The sequence below is a fragment of the Barbus barbus genome (assembly GCF_936440315.1).
Source record: "Barbus barbus genome assembly, chromosome: 5".
NCBI classification, from domain to species: Eukaryota; Metazoa; Chordata; class Actinopteri; order Cypriniformes; family Cyprinidae; genus Barbus; species Barbus barbus.
Window position 1 is genome coordinate 8,020,780 of NC_136733.1, and position 21,731 is coordinate 8,042,510.

The 21,731-nt window shown below is 36.5% G+C and overlaps 1 protein-coding gene across 1 annotated transcript; it reads right to left on the reverse strand.

The window, feature by feature from the left end:
• Window positions 1–655: 655 nt before the first annotated feature.
• On the reverse strand, window positions 656–20,298 carry LOC306870324 (dnaJ homolog subfamily C member 25-like). The gene is made up of 4 exons (XM_079417534.1): window positions 19,975–20,298; window positions 14,708–14,860; window positions 5,372–5,842; window positions 656–2,003 (listed from the first exon to the last, which is right to left on the reverse strand). The coding sequence occupies exons 1-4, from the start codon at window positions 20,260–20,262 to the stop codon at window positions 1,881–1,883; spliced, it is 1,035 nt and encodes a 344-aa protein (XP_079273660.1). The 5' UTR covers window positions 20,263–20,298; the 3' UTR covers window positions 656–1,880.
• Between the last annotated feature and the right edge of the window lie 1,433 nt (window positions 20,299–21,731).

Sequence of the window (21,731 nt, forward strand, 5' to 3'; positions counted from 1 at the left end):
ATGCATTCAGAAAGTCTTGTCTTTTTATATTGTGTTGAATTAAAAAATGTTAAAAACAAAAACTTAATTCAAAGTAAAATGAGTATCACAAGCATGACCTTTGTTTTTTGTAATGAATTCTAAACCAGTTTTCACCTCATTCTATTTATAACAACTCATGAAAATGCCACAGAAAATGTTCTTGGTCTGTGATCAGATCGCTCTTGCCATTTTTGCAACATGCATCATATGGCACAGACTGTAGGTAGTCCTTACCACCAGTGGCTGAGACTAATGTGGAACAGAACTGTTGCCATGTGATCTGAAAATTGCTACATCTGTTTCACTAAATTCATTAAAAGTTTTTGTATGAATTCTGCAATACCTACGTGCACAGACACTGAGATTTTGACTTAAGATGGTATGGTTTTCCAATAATTGCTATAGTGACCTCAGTTGGTGATCTGGATGAACAGCAAGTCCAACACCAACGAATCCAACCCTCTAAATTGATCAAGTTCTAAAATTCTGGGTACAAATATCTTTATTACAATTAAGGAGTAAAATGGAACGTTTCATATTCAAAAGTTCTAATAACATAATCTACAGTCTGCTGTCACCACAGAAAATAATGCAGACCATGTTGTGCCAAAATCCAAGCCGTAGGAGCCTTTCTGAGTTTTCTAATTTTATTCATTATTCACAGCGACAAACAACGTCTATAATATAATAATCAGGTCATTGCACCACATTTCACTGTTTAAATGTTTTAGCTATGTCACATGTTGTAGCTAAACTTTTAAAACTATGAGTACTTTTGAAAGCAGATTTCAGTTTTTTTGTGATTTTAAGTGCATCATGTAAGTCTCTAAGACTATGAAACCTTTAAAATTGTTGCTGATTAAAAGTAATTGTAGTCTATCACACCTCTGACTGATAAAGTTCTAAATAAAGAATGATTATGAAAATGTGGGAAAATAATTGAAACAAGCAGGCTAGTAAAAATTTAACTACATAATGCAAAATGATACCAGTTCTACATACCAGGCAGCAGAAACCATCTGAATCAAATTACAAATCAATTTATTGTGACACCCCTAATTACAAACATTCATTGAAGGCACATGGTCAAACACAAACTACCTTGAATCAATGAAACGTCATTGGGGGATAGACCTTTTATGTGCACCGCTGGTAATGCACAGATAGCAATATGATAAATTACTGATGAAATATTATTTTATCTACTGCATGACAATTATTTTATCTGCATCAACCAGACATACTGCACTGTTTTAAAGTGATATCATGGATGTCACCAGGATGCTCATGAACAGGAATTACTACAAGGTAACCAAATCTTGCTAAGCAAATCATAAACTATAAAACTTAATTTCAGTACCAAAGCCTGTAACTGAAAAATTAGATGCGATTTTATACATGCAAAAAAAAAAAAAGGAAGAAAGGAGGAGGACAAGAATATGCCTTCCGGGCACAAGCACAGCATTGGGTGACGTAACATTTATAGCTGACAGAAAGTAAGAAAGACAAAGCCTTTCAGTGTTTGAAATTAGGCATTTTTCAAACTATAACACTGGGTTTCTCCAGCCTGTGATCATATTTCTCCTGGTAAAACCACACAGTTTTATTAGTTATTTTTCTTTTATGTTTCCAAAACAGTCTCTTCCTCCTATGCAATGACAGGAAAATCAAATGACCCTCCATAGGTACGCTCAAAAAGCCTTTAAAGTCTTTATATGAGAAAAGGCAGCCTTGTAAATGACGTGCACATCGTCAGTCTATTGTAAACAAGGACGCACAGAGCTGTGTGTAATTGCACACATGAGCTCAGGCTGTTCAGGCTGGACGTGCATCTAGGACGGATCTCTGTTCATGTGAGGTCAATCATCAGCAAAAGTGATGCGTCCAGGCCCCTCACTCTTCATCCAACGCCTGTAGCGTTTCCATCGTGAGTCTGTGGCCATCTTCAGCTTCATCTCTTCCTCCTGCTCCTCTCTGTAGGCCTTAATATATCAAACACACAGAATGATCAGTTATTCTAGTCCTTAAAACACAGACATAACACCACACACTCAAGCTTAATATAATGAAAACAAGTAAATCACCATTTGACTTAAGGAGTGTTTATACTGAGTTATACACTGATGAGCTATTACATTATGACCACCCCAGCTAAGAGCAATGAGTGCACCTGGCAACCAAATGGTGCCACAGGTGCAATTCACAGAGCAGTATATATATACTACCCAAACACCAGCTTTCAGTCAGTAGTGTTCGGTGTCAGGATGGGAAAAGCTGCTGAATTGATAAAGGACAAATTGGGATGGAACGGCGTTTCAAAACTTGGATCTTGGAAATGGCAATCACCAGCAGCTACAACAGTGCTGACCAGGGCAATGTATCACAGCTCATGGTTCATTGCAGCCTTCTGCGTATGGAACCTGTGTAGCCGACAACCCATCCAGGTCCCCATGCTAACTACACACCATCGGCAACAATGCATGAAATGGGCCCAAGATCATTGAGATTGGACCGTTGATGATTGGTAGAAAGATTCAAGATTCCTGGTACATCACGTTGATGGCCAAGCGCAGATAGGCGGATTACCAACAGGTAAGGGCTGGGTTTTGACATTTCATGATTCGATTCTCATTCACAAGCTTGAGATTCGATTAGATTACAATTCAACTCGATTCAATATCAATTATTTTGGATATGTATCAGGTACAGTACATGCCAAATTTTCACAAGAAAAACAATCTTGACTAATGCTGTAAAATATACATGAGAGTCAGTTGGTACTACATTACTACAATATTGAAGGTTCAAATTAACTGATTTGTATATTTTGTATTTCCACTTAAAATTACACTCAATAATAAAGTTACAATTACATAATATTTCTACTACGATTCGTTACAGTATTTCCATCTCTGTTGCAACAGTTTTGAAAGCGTATAAAATTAGTCACTGGTGTTTTCGGCTCAAGGTCTGCATTTAAAGTCACACCAGACGTGTTCAGCTGAGATTAGGACTTTGCTTTATGCAGACCAGTCAAGTTCTTCCACACTGACTGAATCAATCTTTTTTTTTTTTTTACCTTGCCTTATACACAGAGGCACGGTCATGTTAGAATAGAAAAGGGTCCTGTCCAAACTGTTGCAATAAAATTAGAAGCACACGAATCCCTAGAATATCATTATATGCTTAAACATTAAGATTTGCACTCATGGAAATTACTAAAGTAGTCAAACCTGTTCATTAGAAGGGGGTGACCCAATACTTTTGGCACTAATATATATAAATAATAAGGGCTGTCAATCGATTAAAAAATGTAATCGCGATTAATCGCAAGTTTTATTTGTTCTAAATGTACCTTAAAAAAAATGTATACTCTAATCAACATGGGCATGGACAAATATGGATGCTTTATGCAAATGTGTGTTTATTATTATTATTGAAACCATAGTCAACATAGAGCATGAAGATTAGACATGTTTCAAAGGTCATAGATGTTTTTCAAAGAACTTGTTCATGTATATTAGACACTTTAAATTTCAGGTTCCCATTACTTCTCTTTCTTTGCACTGAGCAAATTTACTTACACAAACCTGTTTACATTTTTGTAGGACAGGGCAGCTCACTTCTTCTGAACATGCAAAATGTACATATATTATTTATTATTACATTTGTTTCCCTCTCTGTGCCTACATACTGTATTTTGATGAAGCTAAATTCAATAAAACTGTTTTCATTGGTATATTTGACTGTTTCTTTTGTCAGACAATGGAATCAATATGAAACAGTGACTGAAACGCGATCCATTAAGACTACATAACCATCTCACTTCCAAAATAAAGACAATAGCTGTGCTGTGATTTCGGCTATACTTGCATGTAAAATTAGAGAAGCAACTTAATATCTGTGTTTAACAGAAAGCGCTGCTCCTCTCCGCCGCTCGCTGAACAGAAACTGAGCAGAGGCAGAGAGAGAGCGAGAGAGCGAGAGAGCGAGAGAGCGAGAGAGCGAGAGAGCGAGAGAGCGAGAGAGAGAGAGAGAGAGGTGTGTGCGCGAGCGCTGGTAGAGCGCAGGAGTACCGGCCACGGGTCAAACAGAAAATACGCGGATTTATTCAAACAAATTAAAGAACAGTAAAAATGATAACGAATATATGTTGCATATATTCAAACACTGAGCGATTACATGAGACAGAATACGGATTTCCTTAAGTAGTACTCTTTTCTTTTAACATACCTTCGGATGTTTATTCATGTTTATTTTGTGGTGAAACTGGTATTGAAGCAGAGGAGTTGATCAGTTCACGCGCATTTCCCACTGCCGCTTCTCAAGCTGAGGCGCTACAGCGATCTGTCACTCCACATTAATCAGCGCCAAAACGTTATTTTTTTTAATACTATAATACTATGAACAGAATTTGAAATCTGAGATTGTTTCATGTCAAAAGTAACAAAGCTTATTGCAATTTATTGGATAGTAGCCACGCTACAAAGTTCCGTTTATTAACTGAAAACAGGCTAGACTAATCGATTCTTGGGATTTATGAATCAATATGGTCTCAAAAATAACTGATAAAAATTGAGAAATCAATATTTTTTTTTACCCAACCCTAGAGGCTATGACACCTGGATGCACTGTGGGGCAGACACAGGCTGGTTGGCAGTGGGTAATGTTTTCTTGGGATACTTTAGGCCTCATTATCCCAATAGCACAATTCCTGACATCTGTCAGGTATCTGACCAAGCGCACTCCTTCATGGCAACTGTTCCCTGCCAGTGATGGCCATTACCTACAGGACAATGCGCCATGCCATACTGCCAGGCATGATAGTGAATTTGTTAATGCCTTGGCCTTTAAATTCACCCAATCAAACATTTGTGGTTAGACTTGGAAAAGTGGGTTCACACTACATCACCATCACACAATGTATAGGAACCGGAGGACCTCCTGTTGACATTATGGTACCAGATACCCCAGGAGACCCATCTCATCGGATCAATGCCTCACCACATGGCCGATGTTTTGCAGGCTAAAGGTTATTTAGGTAGATGGTCATAATGTGATAGATCAGTTCAGCTATTTACTTCTGCAGATTGTATTTAGGCTTCAAAATTTCATAAAAGGTGCTTTCATTTGTGAAGTTTTTAATGATGAACCAAATTTGATGAATCAAATGTGTGTTGGTCACTGGGCTTATTTTCTGCAATAATCCAAAATCCAATGGAAAACCCTATTGGGATTTTGTTGAGGGAACCAGGGTGATGGTAACTTCCAGGTTAGTCTACAAAAAAAACGTCATCACTGCTCTATGTTGTGGAATCAATGTTACAAAATGAAAGAAATCTTCTCAAACCTCATAATTATCTTTGATCCAGAGCTGCTGCTTGAGGAAAGTCTCTATCAGGCTGTTCTCCAGACTATCAAACTGAGCCTGTGACATCTTCATGTACTTGCGGATAATGTAAAGTCTCTCCTCATCCCCATACTCCTCTCCGCGAATGGTGAAACGGTAAAACCACGAGAAGTTCCATGCCACATAGGTGCACAGATGGTAAGGGAACAGAATGATTTTACAAAGCAGAATATCAGATACATTGGGCTTCTGATAGCCGCCTTTGATGTCTATCTTGTTCTTGATGATGTCTCTGATAATCTGCTCCTCCTCTTCACGGATCTCCTCTTTGGAGCGTCGGTTCTTGCCCTTTTCTTTGTTTCTATTCAGCAGACCTTGCTGCTTGGCCAGTTCAGTAGCCTGGATGCGGTATTTGGGAACGGTCATCAGGTAGTTCATGGCTTCTGTGTAACTACTCCACCAGCTGTAATACTGCAAAGACATAAAAACATGTGCTTAGCATTTTAACCATATGTGTGTGCGTACGTTATCAAAGTATTTTAATTGATCAGCGCCGCGCTGTCCCCTCGGTAGCGCATTCGCGTCTTGGTCCATTGAGCCATGCCGATGACAGGTCAGCGCGGCGCGAGCTCTCGTGCCTTTTCGTCTCACTTTTAGCGCATTTGGTACGGCTGAACACCAGTTCTCTCAGTCATGTTGCTTCTACCGGCTGTAGGTAGGTGTGCAAACTAAGCAGAGAGAAGTATATGCTACGCCCTCTTCTGGAGATGGGGCTGGAATATGCAGCTCATTTGCATTTAAAGTGATACACACCAAAACAGCTCTTTTTTTAGACATGCCTCAAACACGACATTTTCCAGATGCTATAATAAATTATACGTGGGGTATTTTGAGCTGAAACTTCACAGACACATTCTGGGGACACCCAAGACAAATATTACAACTTGCAAAAAGGGACAGCGCACATAAAAATGAAAATTCTGTCATTAATTACTCACTCATGTCGTTCCAAACCTGTAAGACCTTAAATTTATCTTTGGAACACATAGAGAGCAGTGAAACCAAAATATTCCTAGAACCAGAAACGTAGCAAAAACATCTGTAAAATGGTCCATGTGACATCAGTGGTTCAACCGTAATTTTATGAAGTTACAAGAATACTTGTGTGCAAAGAAAAGATAAATTATGACTTTATTCAACAATTCTTAACTTGCAATGTTACCTTATGAAATAAACATCACAAGATGTGTAATCAAGAAACAATTTGACAATGTAATGATGAAGGATAGCCTATTTGACAGTGAGCGCATCTCCATTGCATAGTGGCTTATACAATCAGTCGCAAATATTAGACGTTTAAACAAAGTCTTTGTGAAACTGACTGGCAATAACTGGCTCTTGAATTCTAGGATTCAAATCTTTAGACATCACACTATACAAAATTTTCTGTTGACTACAAACAGCGACTGAGCTCAACTGAAACAGACCTGGTCTGACTGGGCACGATCAGTCGTCAAGACCAAATTACTCTCATAATTGGCCTGACAGTTGTGTAGTGTGTTTTCTGCTTTAGAGAGCAGCTCTGAGTTTCAGACTACAGTAGAAAGATCTTGACTTAGTTCACATAGAAAAAGAATTGTCACGTTCATGTTTTTTTTAATTCCTTTTTGTTGTTTTTTTAAAAAGAACATTTTGTTGTGGATCTCAGTAATAGGGATGCATCGATCCGATACTCAGGATCGGTATCGGCTCCGATACGGCCATTTTCTCCGGATCAGGTATCGGTCAGACGAGACCGATCCAAATCCGATATTGTGCGTATAATATTCTGTGTTATTGTTGAGCCCCACGAAAGGCACAAAAACATTATAAAGCACCATGAAGTTTTTGTGCACTATATTTCAAGTGTTCTGAAGCTGTTCCATAGTTTAATCTGAGGTACAGATGAATATTTAAGTCTTTAAATTCAAGTTCAGGTAAACCCTTCTCTCCGCCGTGGCTGTCTGTCATCCTCCATTCAGCATTCAAACTGCGTGTCGCGTTCGGTTACTACAGTCAAACTCTCTTCAAGAGCGCACAGTTACTGAGGTTTAAAACTGTTAAAAGGCATCAATATCTCTTCCCTTTGTACTTTGAACGTTTCTATGCGGACTCAGAGGGCTGCGCGCTGTGACTTTGTGTCTTGCTTATATCCTCTAGTATTTTTATCTAAAGCCAAACGCACTTTATTCAAGCCCTTTCAGCTCTGTGCGCTCTATCTTCGGGCGCACCGGAGTGGATGACACTGTTATTTTAACAACAAAAGAAACACGGTGAGCAACAAAATTATAGGTTACTCACACCAAAACACCGCAGCAAATAAATGCTGCAAATATGGTTATTTTTCTTACTATTTATCCATCTATCTATAACCTTTGACTCTGACTGTTCATTTAGCATTATTAATCTGTAGGCTAAGAACATTTAAAAAATATCATGTAATTATAATTGGGAAAATTGTTGTTAGATGGCTAGGATAGAACTTAAACTTTGAAACTGCTAGTTATTTTTCTTTTCTGGTCAAGATGAGAAAGTTTTGATTATTGTAGCTACAATTTTAGTATATAATGCTTTTAAGTAAAATATTAAAATAGTATAGATTTCAGGAGGGAAACCCTGAACAGTAATTTTTCTGTCACATGGCCTCGCATTTATCTAAATGTATAAATGATAATGTACTTTTTTTATTTATTTATTTATTTTTGTCCGGACCTCTGCTTGGAAGAAAATATAGAGGCCGAAAGTTCCTCTTGGAACTTTAATTGAATACCCCTGACTTATATCATAAAGAAAAACTTTATTTGTATGGTTTTGTAATATCTGTGTCACAGGCTATTTTCTTGTGTCATGGTAGATCAGACTCTTTTTATAGAAATTGATTACAGAAAAACAGTTTTGAACATGGTAATGGATTAAAACAAGTAAGAGGCAGGATGTATAGTAACCTTACATTTTAACACCTCTTTTTTACAAAGCAGATCATAGATCATATACTTTGTCTATAGCCTCTAAAACAGCTTCATAAATAGGAAGATTTCAATACATGAGGATTCTGAATGGGATTTTTTTTAGCGAGCCATTAAATGATTTGAGACTCGACTTGGACTCGAGACCAAAGACTTCAGTCTTGACTCGGACTCCAAGTTAAAGACTTGTGAACATCTCTGCAATATGTAGGAGGGAATGCACATTTTGTTTGTTTCTCAACTGGTCATCTCAATAGCTTTAAAAGGTACTGAAGATGACACAAATGTTAGTGCACATTGCAGGTTAAAAATTTCTCTCAAATGAATATATAACCTTGTATGAAAATACCATATGAAACAATGCAGGATTTGAAAATGTTTTACAAGACGTGAGGGCACAAATTTAGAAGAAAAAGTGACGGTTTCCTTGACAGTTCTCAAAAACCGCTTTTCAACATCGCATCATATTACGTCACATAAGGGAGTTGTGTGCCTGGCTCTGTTTTGAGCGGGCGCGAGTCAGTGTGTTTTCGGTAGTTATTTTTATTTCAATTGATCATCGTGATTGTAAATTGTGTTTGTGGAGGTTGCACAAACTCCAGCCTGTCAGGACATCGAGTCCACAGGTTTCCTAACAAGAAATAAGATGGTATCTTCCTGGCCTTGTGCGTTTATGCAGCTGAAGAGACGGGACTTCACTAATGCATCTGCTTCAAACAACACAGTGGTGTGTAACTTAGCGATCACTTCACACCGGAAGATTATCATCCCGGCAATATGAGTTCCACATGGGATGACGAAGCAAGAGCCTAGTGAGACTCCGAGCTGATGCACACAGCAGCTTCATCGGGGGACATGATGCTCACGGATCCGTCAGAGATGCAGCTCGATGAAAACGTGAACTGTGCACCGTAAGTCTTGTTTTTTGTTTTTTAACATTTGTTAACCACCAACGTTGTTGCCAGACGTCAGCCTCGAAACCTTAACGACTTGGAGAGGATCTGCAAAGAGGAGTGGGACAAAATCCCTCTTGACTACAAGAAACATCTGACCTCTGTGATTGCCAACAAGGGTTTTGCCACCAAGTCTTTTTTTGCGAAGGGGTCAAATACTTATTTCACTCATTAAAATGCAAATCAATTTATAACTTTTTTAAAATGCTTTTTCTGGATTGTTTATAACACTATGTATTTTAGCAGTTTTGTTCAATAAAACCGTATGATTTATTGCTTTTGATACTTTATTTGAACTAATTATTATTGCATCATTGCTATTATACATGTATTTTAAGTAACTTTAAAGGCTATTGTTCACTTACATCTATTTTTATTACCACAAAAAAATGTATTATAATTATAGGACCCTATGAAATCCGCTTTATTTCCAAATTCAGTTTTTCCATTTTCATTTTTCTATAACTTTGTTTTAATGGTTAAATTAAATTTTATTAATCAAAAAGCCTGTCTAATTAATTGAGTTTTACAGTGTTATCTTTACCAAATTGTTTTCCATTATTTTTTGGATTCCATTTGAATGGTTCCACTAAATTTTAATAAATCAAAAGCATCTCCAATTAATTGATTTTTTTAAGCATTTTTTCTTTCTTTTTCAGAAATACTGCACATTTACATTTTTCTCCTAACATAGTTTAATAAATTATTCTCAAGTAAAATTGTTTTTTTTTAGGGAAATTAATCGTTTAGATTAATCGATAAATTAGTCAATAGATTACTCAAAAAAAAAATAATTAGTCGTTAGTATCAGCCCTGGACTAGAGCACTACTAAATATAATGTAGAAATTTTCTGTTAAGCTGCTTTGTAATGATTTGCATCATGAAAAGCGCTATACAAATGAACTTGAATTGAATTGAAAAAACTCTGAATATACAATGCTAGCCCCAAAGAGGCATTACAAGTGTTGTGTTTTGGGATGCACCAATGAACATAGGAGCTCCATAGACTCCCTCCATCTGAGCCACTAAGAACACAGTGGTTAAGTTTCATTTTCAAAGGAAACGTACCGGAAAATATAAAGTCATGCCAATCATTTTACACCAGACTGCCTCACAAACGAGGGTCAGTTCAAAGCTGGATTTTCGCAAAGTCTGATTCTGAAAGAGGGATCAATACCAACACTTCATGTGCGATCGTCAGCTCCAGACAAAGCGCGTCATTTTGTTTTCAAATTGCCTTTCTAAAAGAGCTTCTTGGCACCCTGTAAGGCTAATGCTGCTAAAGCAACCATGGTATCTGCTTGTTTTCACTGATGCTGCCTTTACGTGCTACCAGAATGATCGTAAATGGGAATGTCTGCGGTAGTTAAAAAATGCATATGAAAGCAATGCGAGTCAATTGCTTGAGAGTTTCTAAGAGTTTTAGTGCGTGAGATTGTTGTTGCCAGTGTGCCGGCGGGAGCATTAGCTTTTGAAGCTCCGCCCTTCTGAAAAGGGGGCCAGTAGCACCAACTCATTTGCATTTAAAGGGAAATACACAAAACAGCGCGTTTTGGCTCATATCCTAAAAGTGACAAATTAAACTAGCTATAAAAAAAAAAGATCTGTGGGGTATTTTGAGCTAAAACTTCACATACACACCCTAGGGACAACTGAGACTTATTTTACATCTTGTAAAAAGGGGCACAATGGGTCGCCTTTAACATTAGTTAACATGAAACAACAATGACTGCATTCATTAATCTTAATTCAACTTTTTATAATGCATTATAAAATTAAGTCGTGTCTGCTAATATAATTCAATAGAGCTAAAATTAACTAACAATAAATAGTTGTATTTTTATTAATCAACATTAAAGAATATTAACTAATGCAACAATTAGTTATTAGTTCATGTTAACCTGCTTTAACTAATGTTAAGAAATGGGACCTTATTGTAAAGTTTTACCCATCATTCTTTCGTTCATTTGAACGTAATCGTTTGCACTCTAATCTTGAAAAACTTGTTTACTTTATATTTTGTGTATTTTTTAGTAAAGTCTTTCTGTAGTAAAAGATCTTTAAAGGAGTCATCGGATGCCCATTTTAAACAAGTTGATATGATTCTTCAGGGTCTTAATGAAAAGTCTATAACATACTTTGGTTAAAATTTCTCAATGGTAGTGTAAAAAACAGCTTTACCCTGTCAAATTCAGCTCTGTTTTCAGCACGCTGTTCTAGTCCATGTTGCTTTAAATGCTAGTGAGCTCTGCTGACTCTGCCCCTCTCTTCCGTGGAGTGGCGAATAGACCATAGATGTGTGTAGACTCCCTATTCGACCACTCCAGATACGTTGATGCATCAGACATCTCGCATTCACCATAATACTCAATGAATATTCACAGATATACAAGTGATAACTTGCTGTTGTAGACGCACACAGTCAATGCGCTCAAAGATTCGCAGACCGTTCCAAAAATGGTGGATGGCTTACGTATAGCGGCCCATAGAAAGTCGATATTGAGGCATCTAGGTATATAGATCTATGGAGCATACTAAACTTCAGCCGCGAAACTGGCTAACTAGCACATTATTAGAAAAAGTGATTTGCAAAGATTCATAAAAACCCTTATACTCACTTCTTCTGTAGATAAAGCTGGATCACGAATGATTCGAACAGACGCATTTATATAGATCGGGGATTGGCGCATTCCCTTCAAAACGAAAGTAGCGTTAACCCTCTGCATCTTCAGTGGCTCAGATATCGGGAGTAAATGATGACGGCCATATTCATTATTACATCCAACAACAGAACACCTCAATCGTTTAATCGGAGACATCTCGTCTTCCCCTGCTCCAGAGTCGAAACAATGGTGGACTGATGACAGCTCTCTCAGGGCAGGTCTAAGGTAAGACAGCCTTGTCAATCAACTATCGTGGGAGGGGCCTCTACAGAACTATGTCATTCTGACAGGAACCTCAGAACAGCCTGATTTGAGAAAGGGATTTTAAAATCATAAAAAAAAAAAAAAACACATGGGTGGATTTTTATCATTATGTGTGACCCTCTCTGTGAAAACCCAGCTAAAGTAATTTTTTTGTGATTCAGGTCTATTTATTATGATGTGCATGTCCAAAAACAAATACAATAACACTGAAATGAACAGGGGGAACCGCAAGAGCTTGAGTGTAGCAACAATTACAAGTCAATTCACTGAAATGATTTGTATAAGGTTATTAGTAAAATGAAATAAAAGTAGGAAATAAAAGAAAAACGAATAATCAAATGTAAAAATAAAATCACTGCCTAGTCTTTATTGTATGTATTTAATACAAATAAACTAATTACATTTACACATTTAGCAGACGCTTTTATCCAAAGCGACTTCCATTGCATTCAAGTTACAGTTTTTACATTTTATCAGCTCTTGCTTCCCCTGGTAATCGAACCCATGACCTTGCCGTTGCTAGCGCCATGGCTCTACTAGTTGAGCTTCAGGAAAGCTTGTCACAATTCTCATGTACTTTCTGCATTCTGATAAATTAAATAATTGTGCTTGTAAATGTCTCCTTATATCCCCTTAAGCTTAACACATTATTTAAAAAAAAAAATTTAATGCGCTCCTAAATGTTTCAACTTAGGAGCGCATGTGCTCTTTGGGAAAAAGGTAAGCGTCAAGCCGTGCAACGCCACCAGCGGAGGACCTCTGGAGAACCAGGCCCCCTACCAGACCTCTTCATCCCCTCCTACCAGGGCACCTCTCCTCTAGGCACCGCCTGAACCTCCGGAGAACCACCCCGACCAGTCCATGTGACATCAGTGGCTCAACTTCAATTTTGGGAAGCTATGAGAACACTTTTTGTGCTCAAAGAAAACATAAATAAATAAATGACTTTATTCAACAATTCTTCTCCCCCGAATTACTGTCTTCCGCCATTTTGGAGAGTATCACAATGCATACGCACACTTTACCCCAAGCCTAAACAACGCCGATTATGCCGATTACGTTCATGCATGCACTTTTTCCCCTGAACGCAAACAATGCTGATTGCATTGATTATGTTCTTGGGTACTCTCCAAAATAGCAGAAGACGTAACTCGGGAGAGAAAAATTGTTGAATAAGTTATTTTTGTTTTCTTTGCACACAAAAAGTATTCTCGTGATGTCACATGGACTATTTTACTGATGTCCTTACTACGTTTCTGGACCTGGGAACATTACAGTTGCATTGCTGTCTATGGAGGGTCACAGAGCTCTCAGATTCCATCAAAAACATCTTAATTTGTGTTCCGAAGATGAACGAAGGGTTTACGGGTTTGGAACGGCATGAGGGTGAGTAATTAATGACAGAACTTCATTTTGGGGTGAACTAACCCTAGGACTGTGACGGTGGCAGATTTTTACCACCACGGTGGTAATGGACCAACTACCGTCGGTGGCGAGGTGTCGTGATAGTAATTGTACATATATGATTTTGAAACCCAGAAAATAAAACAAATGAGACTCGATCATCTATTAACAAATTTTGTGTTTATTTTAACACTTCCATCAGTGAACACGGAGCCTACAAAACACTAAAATAAATATCAAAGAAATAATAGAGTTAAATATGAAAGTTAAATACACCCTGTCTACCGGACGCGAGCAGCACGACACGACAAAATACTATAGAACCCATTATAATCAGTGATGCTGTCCACACTGGATGCGGTGCAACATGACACGACAAATCCCCGACAGTAAACTGTCCTATTTATGACGTACTGACACAAAGTTCAAATGTCCCATGTAGACAGACTCAACCTGTTGTGTTGCAACGCCGGTGTTGACACGGCTCACTGTTCCGCCACCAAGCAAGCGGGCGCGTTAACTCCTCGTCTGCACGCGCTCTCTGTGGAATAGGAATCGCGGCATATGTTATGCTGCGCTTTATGCATTTGCCCACTGTCATATTCATGTCATTTTCACTGTGTGCTGTATGTAAAATGAGTGTTACCTTGGCTTTATTTGGAAAAATATGATTCCCAATGCACACAACTTCCCAGAATACTGAGTGCCCAGTTGGTTACAGTGTTTACTTCCTTTTTAATTATATTTTTATTAAATATTTATTTGTAAGAAAAACACTTTGTCTTCTAAAGTATAAGTATGTTTATTTTATACATTTATTTTAAAATCCACATTCAAATTATTTTAAATTTCTTAAATATTAAATAAAATGATAACGTTTAATATCGGCCACCCTGTGTTCCAAGATATCGGCATCGGCCTTCAAAAAACCCATATCGGTCAACCACTAATAACAACATCATCAGTATGTTGTCCTTTTCAAGCCAATGGCAATGCATAAACAGCTGTCAATGACCAGAACATTGTGTGATGAGTGGTATACTTACCTGAAACAGTGAAATTGCACAAATAGTTACAAGAATCACTATCCTAACGTCTACTTTGGGAGCAAGTCTTCTCCTGTAGTAGGTGTAGTAGTGGCTGTAGTATTCCTCTGGGTGGTCCAGCATGTAGTCATAGTCCTTACGTAATTCTTCATCCTGAAAGCCGAGAACACACAACACAATTGTCAGGCTGATTATGAATGTAACTTGGTCTTAACGACAGACCGTGCCCAGTTGGACCGGGTTTGTTCCAGTTGGGCTCAGTCGCTGTTTGCAGTCAGCAGAAAAAGTCGCATAGTGTGTAGTGTCTAAAGATTATAATCTTACAATTCAAGAACAAGTCATTTTCACAAAAAAAAAAAAATCCTCATTCAACATTCATTTTGTCAAATATTTTTTCTTGATTTCAAGAAAAGTCTCCATTGTTCTTGTTGTGATTTATTTCTTGTCTTTCTTATAATTCATAAGTTAACACTACAAATTAAATGGTTTAGTTTTTCCTGCAGTCGAAAACAGTGATTTTGTCAGTGATTTCTCTCATTTTAAAGATTATCAAGAATTATTTTATTTCGATATGCAGTCTAATTAAAGTTAAGAAAATAATTGAATTTGCCTATTATAGGCCTATCTATATAGACTACGGGCTAATTAAATTTTTTCTTAACTTTTAAACTTCTTAAAATTTGTTATGAAGAATTTTAAATCAACTTAAATAGACTAGGCTAACGAATGTTCTTCATAACGAATATACGAACATAAATAGCCTAGCTATTCTTCAAAAAGTTTTCATTAAAAAAAAAATAATAATAATAATTCACAAATACGAGATGTGTATGCATGTATATGGTTTTTCTGCAACTACGGGCACTTTTAAGTCCCAGCAGTGAAATTTTATATTTGTTAATTTGTCATATGATGCTTTATAAATATATTCACAATGTCATTACACACCTTGTCAAAAAATATAATTAATGATTAATGTGACTTAATATAAATTAATGAAGCATTTATAGGTCCAAACACCATTTCTAGTTCTAAGATGACGCCACAGATGGCAGTTGTTTTCCTGTATTTGTGATATCACAAAGTGGTCCATTAGAATATCACTAAAATAAATCCCGCCTACAGAAATTCGAATGGTTGGCGGGTGGGGAGATCGCACTGCACACTTCAAAATCGAAACCCGGTGCGGGTGTTTTTATATCACTGTATTTCTGAAGGAATATTGAAAACATTCCAATATTGGATACACGCAATATTGAAACACTGTCTAAGCTGTTCACCAATCACAACGCACTGGGACAGCTAACCAATCACAACACATTTTGTTTTTCGGAAGGCGGGTCTTCTTCAAACCCAGAACTAATCGAGCCGTTTGTGCTAGGCTGGGGAGAAAGGTATTGTAATAATGTAAATTATGTGAAAAATAATGTGATTTTCGAACCACCAAGCATGAGAGCATGGTCTAGTACACCCCCAAAACAAAATCAAGACTTTGTAAAAGAGCATAATAGGACCCCTTTAACCTACAACAATGACAAACCATGGTTCACTGCAAAACTCAGACAGCTCCATCAGGGCAAAGAAGATGCTCACAGGAATGGGGACAGATTCTTGTATCAACAGGCCAAATTCACACTGGAAAAGGAGATCAGAGTGGCAAAGAGGAATTATTCTGGAAAGCTAAGGAACCAATTCTCTTCCAGTGATCCTGCTTCAATGTGGAAAGGTCTGAAAGACATCCCCAAATACAAGACACCATCCCCCAGCACTGTGGAGAATCAACACCTGGTAGATGATCTGAATGAATTTTATTGCAGGCAATAAAGCTCATTCTCATTCTTGTTCATGTCCCACAACTCTGGTCACAATGTTGAGATACGTAAAATAAGCTATTTGAATTACAATTTGACATTATTTCAAATGGCATGGTTTACTATACATATTAATTTACAGCATCTTAATTATTTTTATGATTTTTTTCAACTAAATGTGCCTGTCCCACACTTTTGAGTCCTTACCGCAACAAGGAAAAAAGGCTTTTATAATGACATTTTATCAAAGACAAACAAGTCTAGTTTCTATGGAAACAGAAATTAGCATGTGAGCGCATTGCTGACAGATTGGACCACCTCACTACCTCACAAGGTCCCAAAAAGGTAAATATAATCTTTTGTGTCAGTATTTATTGTGTGTCATACAGCTTAGTAATTCTGTACTTTGAACTACATTTTAAAAATAAATGTATATTACGGTTTAATTCATGTATATTAAGATGCTAAGACTCAAAACTAATGGACTAGTGGACCTTGCTAGCTGCCAATTGGCTGCAATATTAGCAAAAATGTCATTTCCGCAACATTTCTTTACCTTGTGTTGGGAAGACCTTGTGTTGTGGTAGAGACAAGTTCAAGGTTTACTGTATATTAAATCAAAAATATTCAGTCTATTGTAAATTATATTTTAACATGACATTTAGTAACACTACATGAGACCAAATTCATCAACATAAGATCAAAGAAATGCAGAGAGGAAATGAGAAAAGGCCCAGAGAGGTATGCAGAGTATCTGCAGAAGGAAAAAGAACATTACAAAAAGAGAAAGGAAAATGGGCAGATAAAGAGCGTCTCCCAGCTGACAAAAAGAGGGGAAAATCTGAGAAGGCAGTGGAGGATAAATAGAAGAAACCAGAGGGCAAAACACAAAGTACTGCATGCCTCAAATCAGTTTGTTGCAACAAACACATCAACTTTAGAAGATAATATTTTTTAAACATGAAAAACAGTTTGAGTTCTTTACTGCTATCGTTTTACACATGCAATACTTTGTTACTGTTGATCTGCACAGTAACCGGTTTTTGATTTCATGGCACTTTAACATTGTGTCCTTACCGACACAAGATGTCATTACTGCAGCTCTGCTTTATTTCATTTCTTCCCCAATATTTTTTTTAAATCTGAATTTACAAAACTGCACAACATTTGAAAGCTATTGAAATATTACACTTTTATAGGAATTAAAAAAGACAAATATGTATATAAATGAACATTATTGTAATGTAAGGGCATTTTGTAAGAAGAAGAGTTGAAAAACATAAAAAATAAACATGTTCCAGATTAAAATCTTAACTCCATTCGATTTTGTTTACCTTTATATAAGTATTACAGACTCTGATGGTTAAAATAAACTATAATTAAACGAATTCACAGGGGCTGATTTTTCGATATTTTGGAGAGTGAAAAGTGCCCTTAGTTGCAGAAACACCCATATATTAGAAATAATTGTTTTGTGTCAAATGGATGAGGAAATTACATTGCCTTCAATTTATTAAGTATTGTTTTATTTCGTTCTAATGTTAACTCGAGAAATTTAATGGAAAATTGTTGCCTAGGCCTACCGTTTTTACTTACAACCAATTCATTTTTAATCCCTGATTTTAGACATATGAGATAATTAATATATTGTTGCTTGACTAAACGTTTAAAAATAGCGCTAAAAAGTTATAATTAAGGGAACTGAAAAGGCATAGATAATTAAATATGTCTACTCGAGCAATAATTCCAAAGTAATAAGAGAAGCATCAGACTTAGGGCTAATGCAAAACATATTCAAGACACATTGCTGTGAAATTTATTAGGAACACCAACATAAAAGGAAAGCTAATGTTATATTATTATAACATTACATTAAGCACAAACTAAGAAAAGTAAAACAAACCTTAATGTTTTAATAGGTAAAAGCCACAGTGTTATCCACGGTGGAGCAGGAGCGGGTAGATGCTGTGTTTTTGTTTGTTTGTTTTTTGGCTTGGCAGAATTTGTAGTGGACTAACTCCGTCATTAGGTTTGTGCTCCTCTCTGACTGTCAAAGACTAGAATACAGTATAAAAAAAGCAGTACAACTGTTTCCAACATTGATTAATAATCAGCATATTAGAATGATATGTGACTCTGAAAATACTGCTTTGCTTCACAGGAATTAATTACATTTTAAAGTATATTAAAATAGAAAACATTTATTTTAAATTGCAATAATATTTCACAATATTATCTTGTGAAATAATATTCAGTATTTTTTATCAAATAGATACAGCCTTGATGAGCATAAGAAACTTCTTTAAAAAAAAAATTATTGATCCAAACTTTTGAACGGCAGTGTATTGTACAGTAAAAATGTGTTCTCAGGTAACCTAAAATGTACATCATTGTTACATTAAGGGTCAAATCAAATATAAATAGCACATTAAAGTTAAAATTTACACACTTTGTGTGCGTGCTGTACAGGTCTGGTATAAAGAATGCTTTGAGGGCCCGAAATGTCCGCCCAATAGAGAAAAGTTTTGCTCAGCAAGAAAAAAAAAATAGAGGGAGCATTGCTCCCACGGGTCCTTAAATTTGATACAACTAAATTAAAGAGTTTAAGGCCTTAGACAGTTTTAAATATGTTAAATGGCATTAGAAATAATTTTTCAAATTGCCTTTTCTGCAGAGAATTCTGCAGATACCTTGTAAATAGTAAAATAAAACTCTTTCCTTGATATTCCTTGATATTCGTGTATTGAAAATGTTTTTCATTGACATTTATGGTCTTTATTTTATTTGGGCTAGTTAAATTAATTTTCGGGCTACCAAAATCTGAAGAGTACCTGCCCAAAGGGCTACCAGAGATTTAGAAATTTTGCGAGCCCTGGTGTGTGTGTGTGTGTGTGTGTTGTAAAAGCTTGAAGAGTTGACATTCAGCGAGTCAAACACTGAAAGACCTTCAGATAAAGCTTACATTGTGATTGTTGACACAATATTGCTAACGTTTCTATATTTTCAGGGCTTAAATGTGACCTATGATTTTAAATTACAATCTGGCCGCTCCTTTAACTCTGTGTGTTTACAAATTTAGAATAAAGTGAAGTTACACTTTATTTGAGAAATGATGAGAACTAACTTGGTTTTACAATAGACAATATTTAAATTAAAATTAACCAAAATAAATAAATGCATGGTTTATGGTAAATGTATATAATATCGTTGTAACGCGTTTAAAAAAATAATAAATCACTACTATACAATTGTTTAACTTTTGCAGTAGTAGTGATTGGACAGGGAAGGTTTGTTGTAATAACTGAGAAAACCTGGGATTATTGGACACGCAAGCACCACTAATGAAGTTAGTAGTTGGAATAATAATCAGTAGGTTGCATGGGATCCGCATCCCATTAACGCGCATTCAAACTCTCTAACTCTCATAACAAGAACAGCATGGAAATTTGGTTTTACCTTGAGTGTCTCGTAAGCAGTAGCGACCAGCAGAAACTTTTGCTGCGCTGTCTCGCGGGTGTCGTCGCTCTCTCCGGGCTGAAATCTGTCCGGGTGATATCTCCGGGCCAGCTGGCGGTACGCGCGTCCGATCTCAGCTTTACTGGTGTCACGCGAAACTCCCAGCACGTCATAACAGCTTTGAGTCCCGCAATACAGTCCCTCAATGAGAGCGGAGACCGAAGAAAACCCCAAGATAAAAACAAGACAGGTGCATAAAGCGAGTCTCAGCTCGATAGACGCGGCCATGTCAGCATTCTGATGTATTCTGCGGTCGCGCACTGATGACGCAACGTAGTGCGGACACGTGTTGAATAAGGTTCTTTTTCTTGAGTTCTCTACGAACTTAAAAGCAATGAGAACGGTGGCTTTGCTGAGGGACTTGGCGCTTCCTTTGGACTGAGAGACCCTGGATTGTTGTTATATTATTGTGAGTTAACAATGTTGACAATTGTTATTGTTCTTTTTCAAGCATTCAAAAAAAAAAAAAAACTACCTGCGCCACTGAAAAAAAGGTTCTTCTTTTTGTAGAATTTGCTGCAGACTAAACGCAATTTTATGATTAGTTTATAAAGGCTACTACGAACACCCTTTTCACATTTTTATCACAGAATAATTCAGGAAATATATTTTATAGTTTCTATACTAAATTATATGTCAATCAGTACTGCATTTTTCATATAGTTTATTTATTTATTACCTGAAGATAACTTGAAAAACACACATAAACCATATATTTTTGCAATCGTGTGTTTATTGTCTTCACGTTTCATCTGTAAAAACGTTTCTGCTTTTTTATTCAGCTCAGCTACAGCTATAGTCCTGTGAGTTTGTCCATATTAGGGATTTCCTGCACGTCATAAGTTCCTCTGGCTTCCAGTATGAATGAAACATGCACGAGAGTGTTCAGCTCTCCTGATATTCACATCTCCTCATTTTGGATACGAATAAAACGTCAGGTCATGGCTCTTTTAATTTAAATCTAGATTTAAATCTAGAAACCTCTATGTGAAAACACCTGCTCGAGCTCGAATAAAGTGCGGGAGACGAATTTACATTTTTTTAAAATTAATATTAAATATTTAAAATGCAGCTAACGTAGTTCTACACACAGCAATACAAACAAAGGTGCTTGTTCTCTTTCGTTCTTGCAGTTTAATTGAGAAAAGTTTAAAGCACGTCGAGGTGTCTTGTCTTTTTTTATGTTATCTGACTAAAAACTATACTTTGAACTATTATTATTACTATTACTATTATTACTATTACGTATCTTTCAAATTAATTCACAGATTCTACCCAGTGAATAGTTACCTAAAAAAATTCAAACCTGATATTGACACAATGAGCAACTTTTGTAATGTACAAGATTAAACGATTGTACATTTATTTTGGTACTGTAATTATACTAAAGTGTTTTGGATCAGTTTTTGCGAGTTTGTAATTGATTTTGTGTACTCACAATTTTCTTTGTTTTGGTAAGATGTTTTGGTTTTACAGAAAAAAAAATTTAGAGAGTTTTATCTTATAAATCTATTACTTCTCCTAGCCAAATACCATATCCACAAGTGTAAATTCTCCAATAATAAGCCGCATTTTAAGGTGTTTGTTAGAGAGTTGCAACAAAATTTTGAAACGCTCTCAGTATCAGAAAATACTAAGGCAAGGAAAGCACTAACTTGTTATTAGTTTTTTTGTATCATTTTATTATTCAGGTATCT